Below are 20,544 nucleotides of genomic sequence, written 5' to 3'. Positions count from 1 at the left end.
TACTAAGATCAGTAGGCTACTCATATTAGCAAGTAGTTAACTGTGGGTTACTCAGGTGCATCCTTATAGGAGAAATGTTCAAACAAAAGATGACTTTAATTAAAGATTAATCAAATTATTTCAGAAATTTAAAAAAGCCTCTAAAGCACAATATTTTTGTTTCACCCAGTCTCATAGTTAAGTATAATCTGAGCTAATCTAGTCAACAATTTAGGCAAAATAACAAACAGCTTAAACATTCAATAAAGCTAATTACTTAGCCAAACCTCTTCTACAAACACAATGGTCTTCTATGACGCATTTCAAACAACCTGAAGGCACGAGGAAACTGATAAAATTAGAAAAAAGGCAATTAACTACAGCTAAATTCCCAGTTAGAGGGCAGGGTGTTCACAGAGACAGCACAAGACAACAGGAAACTAAAAGCCTAAAGCGAAGCAGCACGGCCAACAGGAAGCTTCTTTGTGGAGTTTTACAGTAAAACACATCCGACTGATTTCCTTAAACCGTAAAGATGTTAAAAAGAAGATCATTAGAGAGGAACTTCCTCATTCTGCTTCTATGTTAAACTAACTTTTACGTCTCATTTAAAGTTTCAGCTACAGAAAAATGTTTATAATTTCTGCTGTTTTTTTTCACCCAACAATCTTTTTCAGCTTACAAATTAAAGTTGATAAACAGTTTGCATGATTTTTGCTCTACGTAGACATTTTCAGCATTTTTAAGTATTTTTCTTTTAGACTTAGTGGACAAAAAAAAAACACATAAGTTACTATAATGGAAAAAGAAATTAGAGAGCATTTAAAAGAGACCAGTCTTTTAAATGAGATTCATCTCATTTAAAAGAGACCAGACGAAAGTTTTCTGCAGATTTGTGAATCAATAAAATTGATGCACCAAAGCACATTTGTCAACACATTTGTAGAGAAGAAAACCTTTGTTTTTCTGTATAATAACCAACATTAAACAGCTGCCCGTCACTTCTAACACTAATATCACGTGTTTAGAAAGTCAAAAAGATCATTTTATTCATGGACCCACAAGAAAAAGAAGGGATGTTTATTTTTTTACGAAAGTTTTTCTAATAGGTAATCAAGGCAACAGAGATAGCAGGATCAATTTGGAGGCATTGCAGAGTGGCCTGCAACACCTCCAGTACATTTGTCTCCTAAGCATCCAGTTGCTTCAAATGTATTCATAGAACATAAATCAACTCAATGTCTAAACATGCTGGGCAATGGACAGAAATAATCCAAGTGCTGTTTTAAGTGATAAAAATTGCTTGAAGAAGTAATTAATGAAATTGCCCTATTCATTTTCTCACAAGCTGTTTAAAATAACTGCAAATCAACAAATTTAAATTATCAAGTGATGACTAATATTGGAGATTTTATCCAGCTGGAGTCTCCATTGTGTCTAGAGGCTCCTTATTCAATCCCAGTTACCCAATACAACCTCTGTCTATCTCGTCACATTGGACTTTCCAGATTAGCTTCTCTGTTGTGTAAAGGGGTGTTCATAATCTGATCAGTTTTAATAGGCTCCAGCCTGAGAAATAAAACCGAAACCAAATTTCCCCCGTTATGTACTTACAAGACTTTCACTTGAAAATAATTGAATGGCAAAAAGTTGTATTTAACTTAAAATTCTGTATGCATGTGCACAGTGAGCAATTTGATTTCAAGCAGGCTTTAGAGAGGCTGATATAAGATTTAAGCTGGAGATGGAACAAAAATATTACATACATGTTGAAGGACAGACATTTAGTGACTGCTAATGATCATTTAAGGTCATAAACTACAACAATTAGCATTTTTACCGCATACTAGTGGTTAAAATTGCTTTTAAAAACACACATTTCTTCTCCTGTGTTTCGTTTTATGCGTCATACGGTTAGCTGACCTCTGTTAGCAAGGTTGCATCGGTTAGCTTAGAAGCTAACTAACAACTAAGCAGGCTTGTTTTGCGGCCTACACTGACTCCAGCTTTACGCAACCGGGGGGACTGCGCACAGCGTGACATAACGAACTCCCCCAAAATATATATATATATATATATAACATATATTATGTATTATAATTATAATATATGTATAAAATATATATTATTTATTATAATCATAATATGTATAACATATATATTTATTATATTTATTATAATTATTAGTATTATTACTATTAGTTTCCCGCAAAAACGTGAAGAAAGTGTGACAACTTTGCCGAAACATGTTGTTTGAGCTTTCACGGTGTCCGTAGTTCCTCAGACAAGCGCGCCGAACAAGCGCGTGCTTGCCACGCGCGTGCTTTCTCAGTGCTCATCACGAGCACGCGCCTATTTTGCCGCGTGGGCGGGGCGGAGCGGCAAGAAGACGAAGGGGGAACCGTATCTGATGGGGAAACGCGGATTGACGTAACACCGGAGCAGAACGATGAAAACATTTTCATGAATATAGCATGTAAAATTATTCCAAACAGAATAAATACTTAATAGAAAAATGAATAAAAATAATTTCACGTACACAAATAAAATTATTTTACTTTTATGTAGACAGGCGGCAGCTGAAAAGATCCGGGAATTAGAATGTTGATGGGCGAGGCCAGCCCCGGAAACGAATCTTATTGGATAAGCTTGCTGTCAAGATTTACATAACTCAATTCGATTGGGTAAATAGGCGGGGCTTTAAAAAGTAGGCGTTGACGGTTTTGTAACAGTGGGATGTCACGGTTTTTGGATGTCCCATATAATAAGTTGCCGGTGTTACGTCAATCCGCGTTTCCCCATCAGATACGGTTCCCCCTTCGTCTTCTTGCCGCTCCGCCCCGCCCACGCGGCAAAATAGGCGCGTGCTCGTGATGAGCACTGAGAAAGCACGCGCGTGGCAAGCACGCGCTTGTTCGGCGCGCTTGTCTGAGGAACTACGGACACCGTGAAAGCTCAAACAACATGTTTCGGCAAAGTTGTCACACTTTCTTCACGTTTTTGCGGGAAACTAATAGTAATAATACTAATAATTATAATAAATATAATAAATATATATGTTATACATATTATGATTATAATAAATAATATATATTTTATACATATATTATAATTATAATACATAATATATGTTATATATATATATATATATATATATATATATATATATATATATATATATATAATAATTATAATACATAATATATGTTATAGTTATAATTATAATATATATATGTTGTATATATTATAATTATAATATGTTGTATATATTATAATTATAATAGATAGATAGATAGCATAATGCTATATGAATTAAAAACAGGGCAATGCAATTTAATGCTCAATATTACCCATCAGATACCGTTTTCCCTGTTTTACAGTGGGGGAACGCTATCTGATGGCCATAAATCTCCCATCAGATACCGTTTCCCCTATGTTAAAATCACCCATCAGATAGCGTTCCCCCTGTTTTACAGTGGGGGAACGCTATCTGATGGCCATAAATCTCCCATCAGATACCGTTTCCCCTGTTTTAAAGTGGGGGAACGCTATCTGATGGCCATAAATCTCCCATCAGATACCGTTTCCCCTGTTTTAAAGTGGGGGAACGCTATCTGATGGCCATAAATCTCCCATCAGATACCGTTTCCCCTGTTTTAAAGTGGGGGAACGCTATCTGATGGCCATATTTCACCCATCAGATACCGTTTCCCCTGTTTTAAAGTGGGGGAACGCTATCTGATGGCCATAAATCTCCCATCAGATACCGTTTCCCCTATGTTAAAATCACCCATCAGATAGCGTTCCCCCTGTTTTACAGTGGGGGAACGCTATCTGATGGCCATAAATCTCCCATCAGATACCGTTTCCCCTGTTTTAAAGTGGGGGAACGCTATCTGATGGCCATAAATTTCACATCAGATACCGTTCCCCCATTGTAAAACAGGGGAAACGGTATCTGATGGGAGATTTATGGCCATCAGATAGCGTTCCCCCACTGTAAAACAGGGGGAACGCTATCTGATGGGTGATTTTAACATAGGGGAAACGGTATCTGATGGGAGATTTATGGCCATCAGATAGCGTTCCCCCACTGTAAAACAGGGAAAACGGTATCTGATGGGTAATATTGAGCATTAAATTGCATTGCCCTGTTTTTAATTCATATAGCATTATGCTATCTATCTATCTATTATAATTATAATATATACAACATATTATAATTATAATATATACAACATATATATATTATAATTATAACTATAACATATATTATGTATTATAATTATTATATATATATATATATATATATATATATATATATATAACATATATTATGTATTATAATTATAATATATGTATAAAATATATATTATTTATTATAATCATAATATGTATAACATATATATTTATTATATTTATTATAATTATTAGTATTATTACTATTAGTTTCCCGCAAAAACGTGAAGAAAGTGTGACAACTTTGCCGAAACATGTTGTTTGAGCTTTCACGGTGTCCGTAGTTCCTCAGACAAGCGCGCCGAACAAGCGCGTGCTTGCCACGCGCGTGCTTTCTCAGTGCTCATCACGAGCACGCGCCTATTTTGCCGCGTGGGCGGGGCGGAGCGGCAAGAAGACGAAGGGGGAACCGTATCTGATGGGGAAACGCGGATTGACGTAACACCGGAGCAGAACGATGAAAACATTTTCATGAATATAGCATGTAAAATTATTCCAAACAGAATAAATACTTAATAGAAAAATGAATAAAAATAATTTCACGTACACAAATAAAATTATTTTACTTTTATGTAGACAATTTCTCTAACCTGGATTGCTATTATGTCCTGTTCATTGTTCAGTGGCGCACTGCCTCTGTTGCTGAAGCACATGATCATACAACTTGTATTTCAAAATCTAAATAACAGTACCATTAACCGCTATGTCATTCATCTTGTAGACTGGAGTTAAAGACAAAAGGCAGACCATTTTGCCTTGGGTTTCTTTCTGACGAGCCATTAGCTTTTGCATCTGTGATCAAATAATCTGCATTTATACGTATTGATGATCTTAAGAGAGTTATCCACAGCATATAGGATACTACCTGCTTATAACCTTTTCTATTCCTTTAATAACAAGTGTTGTTTAGGGACCAAGAGAGATCGTGAGTGATATCGATTGCCGACCAAAACACAGACAAATCCACAGCTAAATATTCCACAGTTAAAAACATAAATATAATATTATGCTAAAATGAAAAAATAAAATACTTTAACAAAAGCAGTACGCGGAAATACAGTAAAAAGAATCCTTTCATATCCTCAGACATGAATATTACTGCAGTACCTAAAGGCACCACAAGGATTGGATGACGTCGCCAACGGGTTGCCTGTCACCGGAAGCTCCGTACATAATCGGTCATTTCCTTCTCCTCTCTTCATCGTGTTCCTTTAAAACCGTCTCCGAGAAGGAAGAGGGTTGAATTTTACCGTTTGTAATCCCATTCTGGAACATGCGGCATATTTTATTGCTGGAATTGACTGTCACTGGCAAGAGGAGGCTCCTTTAGGTAGGTTAATACCACTGTTACCGATAGCATACGGACACCGTTCACAACAGTTGCTTATAAACGCACTGCTAGCCGGCAGGGATGTTATTCAGTTTATAAAGCTATACAAGTATAAACGAGTGATTAAGTTCTACTTTCTCCCGTTTTAATCGGATTCGATCCGTTTTGACTGACACCTGTTTTGCCTTCATGCAACAGTTGTAGCTTAGTAACCACGATATAAGGCGTCTTTATGAGGCCCTTTACTAAAGAAAGCAGAGCTAATACTACAATAGCAACACTCTAATAAAGCCATGCTGCGCTAACACAAACAGAAATTACTGTCAGTACGCATAGAGCTTATTTTGGGAGTTAATAACATGATTTTGTTAGAGAATTGAACAGTTAGTATTTGATTTGACTAATAAATGAAACGTGTCACAGTTCAGAATGTACTTTGTTCAGTCAGGTATCTCTACTGTGCTTTATAAAGGTATTCATAACCCTTTAACTCTACGTTTTGTTATGTAACAGTGTCATTTATTATTATAAGATGTTTCCAAATCATAATAAGTAAAACGTGTGATGTGAATTTGAAAATAAATATTCCAGTGGCCATCAGAAATCACCTAAATACATTTAATCTGTACACAAATATCTGTATAAATCCAGGTCTCAGAGGTTTGTTTGACACCATTAATTTAAACAGCATTTTGTTTGACACCATTAATTTAAACAGCATCTTGAAGACCAAGAAACACAGCCGAGTTCAAGGAGAAAATTGATCAACATATTCTGTATTTATTTATTCTGCATTAAAAAATCTCCCAGATGTTCAGGTTTCTATTTAATTAAAATTGTATTTTATGTTCGGTACGTTATTAATACACAGTTGTTTTATATTGTTTTTTACATGTTTATTTTTAGTGGTGTAAATTTAGTGGGATTAATGAGAGACTATTGTATTCGACTAAAGCAGCGTTTGAACATCTTCCCATTTAAACTGGGAGAATTAATCGGAGAAAAAACCAATAGGATAACTATTAGTCATGCACCTGGCTTTATAGGAGGGTGGAAAAATGAAGCAGTTAATAAGAAGTCAAACATGCATAAAAAATGTTTAAGGTTTGCCACAGGCTATCCAGAAGAGTGTTTCCCAACCCTGGTCCTCAGGCAGACTGACCTGCATGGTTTAGATGTTTACCTGCTTTAACACACCTGGTTGCAGCCTAAAACATGCAGCACAGTGTGTCTTGAGGACCAGGGTTGACTAACACTTTTGTAGACACAGCTGACATGTCTAACAGGCTCTGGTCAGGTTGGTTTACATGTGTGAAGGAAAAGTAGCCGCACAGATCACCCATAACTCTGCAGTTCCATGATAAAACGTGAAGGTGGTTGTCGTATCATGTTACAAAGATGGAGCAGAGACAGAAAAGCTGATCAGAGTTGTAGTGAAACACTGGGCAGACCTGGAAGAAAACCTGTTAGAGGCGAATAAATACCTCAAACAGCAGGACAACAAATACACCGAGAGGTTCAGTGGCATGGTTCAGACGGCATTTTTAAGTTTTAGAATATCACAAAGTCCTAAAAACCCAGTCCCTAGATCTGCAAAGCAGTTACTTGTATGTTAGTAAACTTGAAATTAAGATGTTCACAGTACAGGTTAGACCAGAAATTCTTAAGATTTTGTGTTTTTGTAGTGAATGTGGGTAAACTACATAAAATCCTATTAAAATGTGTCATATTAATTTGCCATATCTGAAACAAAACAGCCTGGTCGATGGTTTTTTTTTTCTTTTTGCACTTTGTTTTTGTAGTGTAAGCCAGATTTTAGAAACTGGTTACTGGAATTGATCAATTATGCAAATCTGGGAGAGACATACTCAGTTAGGCCTGTCACAATAACAAGTTTTGTGAGATGATAAATTGTCCCAGAAGTGATTGCGATAAATTAAGATAATGTTGTTGCTTTGAGACCATCTTAAAGTAACACATAGTGGCACAATAATGCAGGTTTGGCTTTTCAAAGAACAATAAGTAAGGAACACTTCACTCTGTTGTAATGTGACAGCATCTGAGAAAGCTCAGGGTATGAATACTTCTGAGCTTTGCATTTATTAAGCTTTTTCATTTATTAACAGGATGTGCTTTGTATAGTTTATAGATAAGCCATGATGGTAGAAAGGAGACACGTCTCAGTGCTGAACAAGATTTCATAAAGTGAACATAACAAAGAGTTCTGGCTTTCTTGTCTGTTTTCAGTTTATTTGCATTCAGATTAAACTTCATGAGGTGAATACGTTCTTAGTTGAGTCTTGTTTTTCTTTCCTCAACAGGATCCCGGTCTGACTGCAGCCGCCATGAGGTGACGATTGTGACATCTTGTGCTTCACCTCACTGGGACACATGGCAAGGTAATAAACTGATAAGTTTTTAGGTGTGGTGTGTATATTTTCCTTTTTTAATTCGGCTGAAGCTCAGTTTTTGCTGGTTTCCGTCTCTGCAGGATCACGCTGTCCTGCTTGCCAGCCTCCTGGTACTGCAGCGTGTCCTTGCTGTCTCTGAACTGTGCTACCAAGCAGAGGCTTCTCTTCCTGCTGCTGCTGTTCATCACCTCCGTTCTCCTGCTGGCGACCTACCAGAGGCAGCTGTGGGGCCCCCAGCGCCGGCCAGGGGCCCGAGTCAACAAGTGAGTGGAAAATGTGGAATTAAAGAGATGAGGGAACTGAAGAAATGCTGCCTTTGAGTTCTGCTCTCGGTAGGAAATTTTAGCTTTTGAGTGGTTTCTGAAATCTGCATTCGACTGAAAGGTGTAGCTTTACATGTTCCTGTTATTTAGGCTTTTCTAGTATATATGTGCAGCTGCAGAGTAAGAGAATTTAAGTTTTGTTAGTTTATCAGCCCGTTTTGTTTGAGTGGCGATAAAAAGCAGAAGCATCTGTTTGTTTCTCATCATTCTACATAAATAGATTACTTCCAGTACCTCAGATGTCCCACATCTGCTGTTTTCTCACACTGTGTACAGAATGTCCAGAAAAGAAACATTCACATTGGAGTTGAGCAACTGGACTTCAGAAAGAGTTGAAATACACTTGGACTGAAAAGATTAATTAAATTAATCGCGATGCGATGAGTGGATTATTGAAATAATCGTCAACCAATTTAGTAATTGATTAATTGTTATCTGGAGTATGCAGACTTAAAAAAAGGCAATTTGCTCAAAGAGCAAAAACCTCATAGCAGTAAATAAGCCAACATTACATAAAAAATATGTACATTTTGCATTGAAGATTAATAAAAACCCAGAACTTCCTAAGTGGCATAGTCTTAACTTCACTCGGATCAAATTCTGTAAAAACAAAATAATCTCCTATTAAGCAATTTTTCCTATCCAATTATTAATCAGTTAATCTAAAAATAATCAACTGATGTTGTTGATGGTCAGTCAAGCAGCAAGGGCTGAACTTTTCACATAATGTTAGTATTTTTTAATCCTTTTCTACAAATGATCAAACGTTCATTAAAGGAGTCCTGCTATTGCATTTAAGGCAATAACATGTTTATTTTCTGATTTAACAAGGAATTCAATTATTAATTTATTTGAATATTTTAAAGTTGTTCTAATACTGAATTAAAAAGTCTAATTGGTGAATAAGAAATCTAATGTGTTTTTTTTATTAGATTGTCAAAATAGTCGATTTATTAAAATAATTTAATAGTTTCAGCCCTGAAATAGATATAATGTCTGCACTGCAAAACAAAATCTTACCAAGTATTTTTGGTCTATTTTCTTTATGCAAATATCTTAGTAAACTTAAAATGAGACAAAACTTTTTAGTGCGATATAGGAGCTTATTTTACGTAAATAATTCCCTAATACTGATGAAAAAGTTCTAGTTCCATTGGCAGATTATTTAACTTATAACAAGTCATTTCCCCATCTAACTTAATTTAATTTATGAGTTAATAATTTTTCCATCAATATTAAGGAATTATTAGCTTAAAATAAGCCTCTGTATCTTGCTGAAACGTAACTTTTAAGTTAGTTTGTCTCATTTCAAGTGTAACAAAATATGAGCACTAGAAGCTGGACCAAAAATATCTGGTAAGATTTTGTGTTTTTGCAGTGTATGAATGTCTCATCATTTTTCCTCCAGGTACCTCTCCCTTGAAGAGTCCATGGAGGCCACTGATATCCTCAACTCTGCTCTGAATTATGGGATTGTGGTGGACTGCGGCAGCAGCGGGTCCAGGGTGTTTGTGTACTACTGGCCCCCTCACAACGGGAACCCACACACCCTGCTGGACATCAGGCAGATGAGGGACAGCGACAGTAAACCTGTGGTCAAAAAGATTAAACCTGGTCAGCTTCACTACTTCTGTACTTTACTTACTTCCTTGTTGTGGTGGGAGGAAGATGTGTGGATTTCAGACCATAAAAATCAGTATTGGCTAAAATCGGAATCGGCAGATAATCAGCAATCGACCAGGAAATTGTATAATCAGCGTTTCTCTACTTAACATGTTTCTTTTTTTTAACCACAGACATGAAATGTACTGAATAACAAGTTTATTTGATAACTCTGCACTGGAACTTAAATACACCAATATCTTCACAAGCTTCACCAACATGATAAAAAATAAACACAACTTTAATTTGTTCAGCCAGTGCAATTAGAAGTATAACATCCAGGGTTTCCCCCAGTGTGTTATAAGCCTGGCGGGCCACCAGGCTTACCATTGCTTATTTATTTAAGTTTTTTTAAATGTTTGCATTTTTAAGACTTTGTAGTTGGTGTTCAGATATTAATCTTCCAATAACACATAATTATCAAGTGATATTGTGAAATTTTCTGTCAACTTTAAACATTTTTTAACTTAAAAACACGGCGGACCGCTGAATGAACGACTGCCGAGCGCCTCAACCGCCAGGCTTAGCAAGTTTTCTGGGGGAAACCTTGACATCCAAAGTGCACACAAAATAATGAACAAAGTTACACTTTAGATGGTTTTTTGTTGTTGTTTTAAAATGTGTTTTTTTTTCTCCCTCAGGTATTTCCACTCTGGCAAACACACCAACAAAAGCCAGTGACTACCTGGAGCCTCTCCTCAGCTTTGCTGCTGCTCACGTCCCAAAAAGCAAACATAAGGAGACGCCGCTGTACATCCTCTGCACCGCTGGCATGCGGCTGCTGCCTGAGAGGTAGAGACAGAGACGACTGCTGATCAAACCAGACCTAGATAACTGAATACAAAAGAAAAAATATTTAAAATACAGTTTGTGATATGCAAACTGTATAAAGAAAGTTTACTTTAGGGCTGCAGCTAACGGTTATTTTTGGTAAGTGAAACAATTAATCGAGTAATCAGATAAAAAAAAGTCACATTCTGCAGATTTTTCATCAAAACACTTAAGCATATTTTATGCAATATTAAAAATGCATAAGAAAATGCAAATAAAGCAGTAATTAGATTCCCTTTCTAAATAGGAGAGTAAAAGGCTTACTGCCTAAAATGTAATAAAATATTTTTTTTAGTTCACATTTGATCATTTATAGGAACTGATGGATCAATCATTTTACCATTAACATGTGAAAAGCTCCTTTTGTTCTGTGTGACTTAACATCAATACAGTGTGAGGCTGATCTGTTTGGTTTTTCAATTAATAATTGCTTAGTAAAAGGTGCTTAGCAGGAGATTTTTTAACAGAATTTGAACCAGATGAAGCTAAAACTGAGGAGTTTTGGGTGGAACACATTTTTCAGAAGGTTTAAAGGTTTAAACATGGATATATTTTGATAATAAAATATATAATATATTTTGTTCAGTTTTGGCTTAATTGCTGCTCTGAGTATGTTGTTCTTTCAGCACATGGACTTCTGTTTGAGTCAGTGTTCTCCAGTTAACGATTAATCAACTACTAAATTAGTTGACAATTATTTCAACAATTGATTAATCACAATTAAAACAAATAATCGTTTTAGCCAGCTCTTAGTTCATAACAAAAATCTGTTTTCTTACTATCTTTATTTGCTAATATTCCATCACTTGGAACCGTCAGTGTTTAATCCAAAGCTGTGCCTTTCCATGTGTAGCCAGCAGGCGGCCATCTTGGAGGACCTAGTCATGGATGTTCCTCTGGAGTTTGACTTCCTGTTTTCCCGCTCACATGCTGAGGTCATCTCTGGGAAACAGGAAGGTACGGTGCCATGTTTTTCACATCTTAGCAGACAGAGAAACAGTTGAAGGTGCATATTGCTCTGTAAACTTCTGTGTATTCCCTAACTGTGTTTTATTTTCTCATCATGTTCCTGTCGCCTTGACGACATTAGGAGTGTACGCCTGGATTGGCATTAATTTTGTCCTTGGTCGCTTTGATCATCCTGATGAGGGTGAGTTGGAGATGTTAATGTAATCAGACGGAGACGATGACTGATTTTTATAAGAAAATCTAAAAATCTTCTGTCAATCAGAGGATGCAACAGTTGAGGTGACAACTGGGTCGGAAAACCAGCCACCAATCAGCAGGCGCCGCACAGTGGGCATCATGGATATGGGCGGAGCCTCGCTGCAGATTGCCTATGAGGTGCCCGGTCCCATCACCTTCAGCTCGCCACAAGAAGTAAGGAAAAGCAGAAGCTGGATCGGTCTGACCCAGACGTTTGGGTCCTGTGATTCAGTTTGACGCTCCCCGTGTTTTCCAGGAGGAGGCAGGAAAGAGCGTTCTCGCCGAGTTTAACCTCGGCTGCGACGTTGAGCAAACGCAGCATGTTTACAGAGTTTATGTCACCACATTCCTGGGCTTCGGGGGCAACATGGCCAGGCAGCGCTACGAGGACCAGCTGGCCAATAGCACAATTTCCAAAAACAGGTGAGAGGCAAAAGGTGTTGATTTGTTACCACAAAGAAACTTCCTCTGTGCGGTTTGATAAAATAGTATCAATGGTAAGAGAGCAGGAAATCACTGAGGAGTTGCCTTTACTTCACCTTCCATTAAAATGAGCTAGTTTTTAGCTTTGCTTCAAGGGAATTCAGTGTTTCAGCAGTTCTGCTGTTTTCTGGAAGTTTGTTCCACATTAGAGCATAATAACTGAATTCTGCTTCTTCATGTTTGATTCTGATTCTGGGGGGCAGACCAGATTAGACCCAGAAGATCTGAGTGGTATTTTGGTGCTAAACCATTTAGTTATTTATGCTCTGTCTTCCTGGTTTTAGTCAGGACACAAGCAGCAGCTAGAGGATTGATTTGTTGGCCAGACCTAAGGAGACATTGTTGCAGTAATCAATGTGTCTAAAGATAAACACCCGGTTGAGTTTCTCTAGGTTTTGCTGAGACATTAGTTCTTTAATCCTTGAAATGTTCTGCAGGATATGGAAGGCCGACTTTGTAACTGTCTTTATGTGGCTCTGAAGGCTCAAGTTTGAGTCCGTCACTATGCTTAGATTTTCAGCCTGATTTTCACTGTAATAAAGAAAACTGTAATCTTCTTTAGATAACAATTTCACTTTGGTTTCTGTTCACAAAATTATGGCACGTCCACACATTGATCTGTTCTGCATTTATGCATCTACTTCACAGTTATGCTCTACTTTGTCCATATGGTAGCAAATATATTTCCCTAGTAAAACTATGATTAGGATTCAGGCTGAGTGTTGATGAAATATTCAGCCTCCAGGTCAGGTAATGCCTCCATGTTCCTGTTCAGGTTTCTGACCACAGAGACGGGCCTGAGTGAGGAGAAGCCCTATCTGGACCCCTGTCTTCCGGTCAGCATGTCTGACACCATCACCCGGGGCAACCACACCATGTACCTGCGGGGCCGTGGCGACTGGAGTCGGTGTCAGGAGGCAGTACGACCCTTCCTGGGCCTCCACAACGGCACCATGTCTCCACAGGGGATCTACCAGGTACTACCGATCAATGTGTACGGCACATAACAGTTGTGCGTTTGGGTTGTCAGACGTTAAAGGGACAGTGTTATGTAAAATCGAGTTTTTTTGAGCTTTACATTATGTTAAGTGTTTTATGCATGTTTTAGAAATCCTTTAATCTCCCATGGCAACCACTGTTTGTAGAAATGCTGCCTTTTTCCTCAAGTCTCCAGCTGAGTTTCCGCCTCACAGTCCATCCCTCCACTGCACCTTCTCCACTCTGACCCTTCAGACTAGCGGCAGCAGCTATTAGCAAACTGCTGGTGGAACTGTGTGTCTGCTAAACTCATCATACAAGCTACTTTTGAGTGTAACATTCCTGAGATCAAAGTCAAAGCATTAATGGAGAGATTTTGTTGTGATGACGTTCTGAAGGCAGAGTGTTGGAAAGAGGAGCTGTCTTAAAGAGACAGAGGCCCAATTTCAAACCGTCAATTTGCAAAGTAACATTTCTTTTAAGTCATATTATAACAAGTGAAGGTAACAGTTACTTGGTTGTGCCATAAATTGGAAATTTGTGCCTGGAAAATACACAATATTGCCCCTTTAATGCAGGATTTTTACTCAAGGTTTGGAAAAGTATAAAGTTCAATTTAACTATTTTTTTCTGGAACTTTGTGGCAAAAATATTTATATATGCAAACTTTGTTTAGAATAGCACTGTCTGAAGATCCATCTGTCTAAAAGTATTCTCATAAATTTATGTAAAAGTTGTGACTTTTTTTTGCTTTTTGGGAAAATGTGAAATTTTAACATGAGAATATGAATAAAATCTGTTAAGGATCCCTCAGTTCATGTTTCCCTTCGTGCTGTTTTCATTCCTCTCACTGATCAGGCTGTTCTGATCTTTTCCTGGAGCAGAAATAAACGATGGCTAACTGTTAGCACTTTGCTCTGCAGGCTCCCATCAACTTCAGCAACAGTGAGTTTTACGGTTTCTCTGAGTTCTTCTACTGCATGGAGGACGTGCTGCGGATCGGCGGACAGTACAACAGCGACAGATACGCTCAGGCTGCAAAGGTACTGAAACACACAAGCTAAATAAACAAGCAGTGCACTGGATTATTTAGCTGAATATCTATTTTTATTATTTTTAACAGGACTACTGCGCCACCAAATGGTCAACCTTGAAACAGCGTCTCGACAATCAGCTTTTCTCCCAGCAGGCGGACATCAGCAGGCTGAAGTAAGCGGCTGACTCAATCTCATCTGTCGCTGTGTTTTCTGTCACGTTCCCGCTCTGATGGGATTCATCTTTGTTTTACTGGGAAAACAAAACACTGAAACCTTTAAAGAAAAGAAGCACAGGTTGTTTGTACTACTGTATCCAGGCAGCCTGCAGAACCTGCTGTGGATGCTAATGCTAGTTAGCATGGCCACCAGTGGCGTTTGGCTGCGCAGCTGCAGCAAACCTGCAATCTTAAGCTTGAGTGGGCAGGATGTGGGCAGCGCCTACATGAGCATGATCATCACTGGGTTACAGTGGGGCTCAGAAAGCATTTTTTAGATTAGCATTGCACTTTGGTATAAAGTTTAGCAACAAATCCAAACTCTTCCTAACTGTTAGACGTCAACATCCAGGGCTGCAGGTTTGAACCAAGATTATTATGATGAAATAAAACTAGCAAAATACCAAAAACTGAAATTAAAAAATGTTTTTGTTAACTGAAATACATAAAAATGGTAATTAAAGGGTAAAGACTGTAACTATATTGTTCGTTTCTAAAACTAACTAAAACATACTGAAATTATAGGTAGAATTGGGTTTAATACTCTTTGTTTTTGTGTTTATTAATCTATTTAACTGTCTTTCGAACTGATGTGAAATAGATTTTTTTTTCACACACAGTCTTGATGCTCCTCCTGGTTGGGGTTAGGCTGCAAAACATTGGAAGAAAGAAACGCAGTTGGTTGTTCAACAGTAATTAAAAGTATTTTTTAAAACTAGTATCTTCTGTTGAGTATTCATCACCCAGTCGATGTAAACATAATCATGAATTTTGCACCCAAAAATGAACCAGTGTGTAAAAACTACTAACAACTAATAACAACTAAACTAAACAACAGGTAACTAATAAAAAGTAGCAAACACACTCTAAAAACTAAGTAAAACAAATTGAAATAGACAAATAAAAAGTCACAACAAAATAAAATTAAACTATAATGAAAGGATGTTAAAACCCAGGTGTGGTTCTGCTCTCCTCCTCTTCCTCAGGTATCAGTGCTTCAAGTCAGCCTGGATGTATGAAGTCCTGCACTCCGGTTTCCGCTTCCCCTCCGACTACGCCAGCCTGAAAACGGCGCAGCTCGTTTACGACAAGGAGGTGCAGTGGACTCTGGGGGCCATCTTGTTCAAGACGCGCTTCCTGCCTCTCAGGTATTTAAGTCAGAGCTGCTGCTTTCGTTTCCACAGGCCGCCTCTTCACATCCGTCTGTTTGTGATGTTCGATGCCACCGAATCCCTTTCCGATCCAATACTGAGTAAAATTGAAGCTGGTATTGGCGATACCGATCCGATACCGATACTTTGTGCAAAAACTCTTAATTTTCCTGTTAAATAAAAAAAGCTGTAGTTCAAATAAGGCTGTTGTAAACGATTATTATAGTAATTGAGTATTCTATTGATTATTCTTATGATTAATCGAGTAATCAGATAAAAAAATAGAAAAAGTAAAATATTGGGAAATTCTACCATAACAGCAATACTAATATCTAGAGATGTGCCGATCAGGTTTTTTCCTGCCGATACCGATACCGATTATGATCCGTGACCGATCGATCGGCACACCTCTACTAATATCAGATATCAACATTGGCCCGATTTTCATGTTTGTACATCTTTTTTAATTTTCTGTTATATAGAGAATTAACCTATAACAACAATGACTCACTTTTTAAGTTTACCTGGACAAAAATTATGCAAAAACTCTGAAATGATAGTCAAGCAACAGGCTCACAAAAATACCTATTTTTTTAGTTTATGGATGTTTATTGATCCCCCATAAATGATAAAAACCTGGACATTATCATCAATCAATTAAACCCCCACAAACAAACTGGAAAATTGGACGTTACGCTGTTAGCAGTTAGCAACACCCCAGAGGTGGAAGCGAGAGCGCTGCGCAACATAATCAATCACCAGGCCGAAACACGGAGCTCTAAATAAAAAAAAACATAATTTAACGAAGCTTCAAGGCAGATAATTGAGGAATCGCTAGAGTCCTAAATTCAAATCTTCCTAAAAACAACCTGGCGCATCGCTCTAGTATGTTAATTTTAAACTCAGATAGCAGCCTCATGTACTACAGCTAGGATATTTTAACAACAGCAGAAAGTCATACAGAATATGTGAAAACGTTGCAAACTAAAATAAAATGTGTAGAGTAATAACCCTACTAAAATAAATCCCTGTTTGGGCTTTACGTCCTCACACATTACAGTTACCAAGCGGAAGAAAAAGTAGCTCCCATTTAGGCAAGATCTCAAAAATGTAGTTACTTTCTAACATGCTCTTGTTAATAACACTTGACTGAAGTATTGAAACTTAGATTTGAGAATCGATCGGAGTATGGATATTTCAGTACCGGTATGTCTGTGCAGGGATCTGCAGCAGGAGTCGCTGCGGCAGGGCCACCCCGGCTGGCTGCGGCCCTCCTTCGTCTACAACCACCACCTGTTCTCGCTCTGCCTCCTGGTGGTGGTTCTGGCCATCCTGCTCTACATCCTGCGCCTGCGGAGGATCCACCAGCGGGAGCTGCGGCAGGTGGAGGTGCTGGATCTCCTCTGGGCCGAGGAGGGAGAGGCGCTGCTCCCCTGAGAGAGACGCGGCGCGCTGCTGCGCTCTCAACTCGCCGTGAGTGTCGAGGAAAATGTGACGGGACGGAGTTGGTCCAAAACCCGATGAGCCAAGAGACCAAACTCGCCTGGATATTCAGATTTTTGATCGTGCAGCGGTGCAGATGTTGTCCAGGTTCACTTTCTTTTCCTGCATGAACAGAATCACCTGAACGGCTGCATCAGAGCCCGTTTTAGAGTTTTTTCCTCTTTCTGATCCTCATTCCCTTCAAAAACAGGACGAGTGTTTATAAACCTGGCTTTGGTACAACCTCAGTTTTAATGACTCCTTAATAAGATTGAGATTTCTGGTCAGAGGTTTACATCCACTCATCAGCATAAACTTTTAATGATTCATTTTAGTCTTTAATTAATTAGAAGTTAGGTAAACACGAACACGTTTGATTTAGTTGTTTTCCTTTAATTCAAACAGGCTTAAACACACACACACACACACACACACACACATGTTTGTTTTGCTATCTTTGTGGGGACTTTCCATTGACTTCCATTCATTTCTACAGCCTAAACCTTACCTTTACCCTTTTCCTAACCCTAACCATCACATACCTAACCCTAACCCTAACCAAAACTCAATTCATACCTTAGCCCTAACTCTGACCCCTGACCCAAAAACAGGGTTTCCCCTCGTGGGGACCAGAGCCTGGTCCCCACGAGGAGCGATTGGTCCCCACAATGTAGTATATGTCAGGAAAATCGTCCCCACAAGATATTACAAACAAACACACACACACACACACACACACACGCACACACACACACACACACACACACACACACCTTCCCACCGGTTAAATGTTCTGCAGCGATAAGTAGAGAAACATCATGTTTCTTTATTCACCACGGACTTCTGGTGTAATTATGGCTGCACATTTGATCACTCTTCTTGGTATAAATTGTAGACAAAAATCTTTGGGTCAAATTTGCATAGATATATTTGGAAGCATCATACTGGTGCATTACTAAATAATAAAGAAGCAAAACTTCCTCTAGTTTCTCGTAAATCAACAGCGGAATGGCTGAAGTTTGGACACAATTTAATGAGTTCTAACATTTATAAAAAGAAGTGTGGTCCAATAGAAACCTCTTAATGGCTGCTAATGGTGTTCAAACAAAATGACAATTAATTCAAATTAGTTGCAATTGTTGTTGAAGTTGTTTATTCTTCTATCGCCAGTGAACAGCTGAAATAAATCATCTAAGGTTCAAAATGAATGACATTCATGCATAATAATGAGTGTATGTAAACTTCTGACCTCAGCTCATCCAGCGTCGTCTGAAGGAGAAGGAAGAGACTCTTTTACCATCGTTTTCATTGTTTTTATTGTTTTAAACACTAGAGTTGGTTAAAATGTCAACGATGTTGTGCTCAGCCACAAGCGACTGAGCTGTTCTAACCACCATCACTGTTGTCTTATTTTGACCAAGAAATGCGATCGTCATTCCTTCAGTGCAGCAGCTGCAGCCGTCAGTCTGCAGCCTCCGTTTCATTTCCCTCCATCCAGCAGAAGAAACGACGAGGCTTCAGAAACCAAAACCAGATTTCCTGGAAAGAAAGAAATCCTGCAGCAACAAAACGATCCCCGATACTTGAATGACCTTTCAAAGCCATCTTCCTCCTCCTCCTCTTCATCCATTTCATTTAGAGCAAAGTCTGACTCCAGAAGCATTTCACTAAATATAGTATCCTTGTTCTATTGACAGATTTCACTCATAACAACAAGGCAAAACTGTCTCATTAGTGAAATAATCTGCCAGTGGAATTTACCTCCAATTTTAAGGAATTATTTACTTAAACTTCTATTTCTTGCTGAAAAGTTACTTGTAAGTTAGTTTTGTCTTATTTCAAGTGCACTAAGATATTTGCACTAGAAACTAGACAGACATACTTGGAAATATTTTTGTTTTTGCAGTGAACTGATGGTTTTGGTAGGGAGCTTGTCTGTGGCACAACAGGATCCACTTTCAACATTTTTTTATTTTGTTTAATAAGGAAAACAAGCCTAACCCTCAGGAAAGAATGTTTTCTTCTCCAGTCTCCACATCGGCTGCATTCTGTTTGTGTTTTGATATAAAGTGAGTGTTTCTTGTCTTGATGGATGATGTAAACACGTAACCAGGAACGCTTCCTGATAAGTTGTGTAATGTGTTGACCACACAGTGGGAGAACAGCGTTTTCCTCCTGCCATCCAGGAACAATCTGGTCGTTTTCTCTCGGAAACGCGGGAATGATTCATCCAGATGATGATCCTGCTGTTCCAGGGTCAGAGTTTGGCTAAAGGAGAAACAGAAACAGTTCTCTAATCTTCTCGGACTCTGTCGTCTTTTTTTCATGTCCATCACCGTCATGACGGGGATTTTCTGGTTCATCTGCTTCTTTATTCTCAGAAATTTGTGAGAAAAAACATGAAATTTTCTGAGATTCAAAAGTAAAAAAAAAAATTCTCTGAAATGTTTGACTTTTCAAACTCAGAAAAGTCCAAAGATTTTTCTAGAACATTCTTAATCTTGCCTCCTCCCAAAGGACCGCTCTTCACTCTCAGCTGGGCATTGTGCAATTTTAGACTGTAAGGAGAAAGTGTTTCTTTTTTAATGTTTTTGAGGTAACATAAATGTGAATTTAAACATTTCCAATCCAATAAAAACGAGGAGAAACTGGTGTTGCCGTGTTTGCTGAATTAATTCCACTGGATAATTTGGATTTTATAGCAAAAATAAAAATGTTATCAAACAGGATCTATTTTTTAAATTAATGTATCTAAAATTTAAGCTATAAAATTTTTTAAATTCATTACAGGTCTTAGATTTAGTCATGACAGAACTATTTAATATAATGTATTTTATGTAGTTTTTATTTTTTTAAGGATTCTAAAGTACTCGGGATTTGTATTTGTATATTTTCCCCTCAGAAATAAATTATATTTTTTCCACACTTGCTATAAAAAGAAGCCATCACATAATTTTTCTCCTCAATTGCTGAACCAGACTGTTCCACTGTCCAAGAGATATTTTTTATGTCCCACATTTAAACAAAACAGTCAAACATTTTCTAAGAGGAGCGATTTTTATTATTTGTAATTGAAATATGAGGCGGGTGCAGTACCCCATAACACCTGCAGGAGGTGCTCCGCTGCGCTCTTGAGCTCCAGGTGAACATTTTAGTCCTGATTCCTTAAATATGAAGCAGTTCTTCTTCCTCCTCTTCTTCTTCACTCGCACCTCTC

The 20,544-nt window shown here is 38.0% G+C and overlaps 1 protein-coding gene across 1 annotated transcript; it reads left to right on the top strand.

Annotated features, from left to right (window-relative positions):
- The first annotated feature begins 5,381 nt into the window (after positions 1-5,381).
- On the top strand, positions 5,382-19,979 carry LOC106929595 (ectonucleoside triphosphate diphosphohydrolase 7-like). Its single transcript, XM_015006639.2, has 14 exons — positions 5,382-5,548; positions 7,870-7,947; positions 8,040-8,222; positions 9,691-9,896; positions 10,586-10,736; positions 11,629-11,732; positions 11,866-11,925; positions 12,007-12,155; positions 12,238-12,404; positions 13,240-13,441; positions 14,366-14,485; positions 14,566-14,651; positions 15,681-15,842; positions 17,066-19,979. Exons 2-14 carry the CDS (start codon positions 7,940-7,942, stop codon positions 17,280-17,282), a joined length of 1,815 nt encoding a protein of 604 aa, XP_014862125.2. The 5' UTR covers positions 5,382-5,548; positions 7,870-7,939; the 3' UTR covers positions 17,283-19,979.
- The last annotated feature ends 565 nt before the right edge of the window (positions 19,980-20,544 follow it).

The sequence above is a fragment of the Poecilia mexicana genome, unplaced genomic scaffold, assembly GCF_051168715.1.
Source record: "Poecilia mexicana isolate PSO_F unplaced genomic scaffold, ASM5116871v1 scaffold_1, whole genome shotgun sequence".
In the NCBI taxonomy this organism is placed as follows: domain Eukaryota; kingdom Metazoa; phylum Chordata; class Actinopteri; order Cyprinodontiformes; family Poeciliidae; genus Poecilia; species Poecilia mexicana.
Note: the sequence above shows the minus strand (reverse complement) of the source record. Positions and strands in the feature narration are given on the sequence as shown.

Coding starts and splice junctions, on each gene's coding strand:
- LOC106929595 (XM_015006639.2), top strand. Junction 8,223..9,690: donor CCAGGGGCCCGAGTCAACAA/GTGAGTGGAAAA, acceptor TTTTTCCTCCAG/GTACCTCTCCCTTGAAGAGT. Junction 9,897..10,585: donor GGTCAAAAAGATTAAACCTG/GTCAGCTTCACT, acceptor TTTCTCCCTCAG/GTATTTCCACTCTGGCAAAC.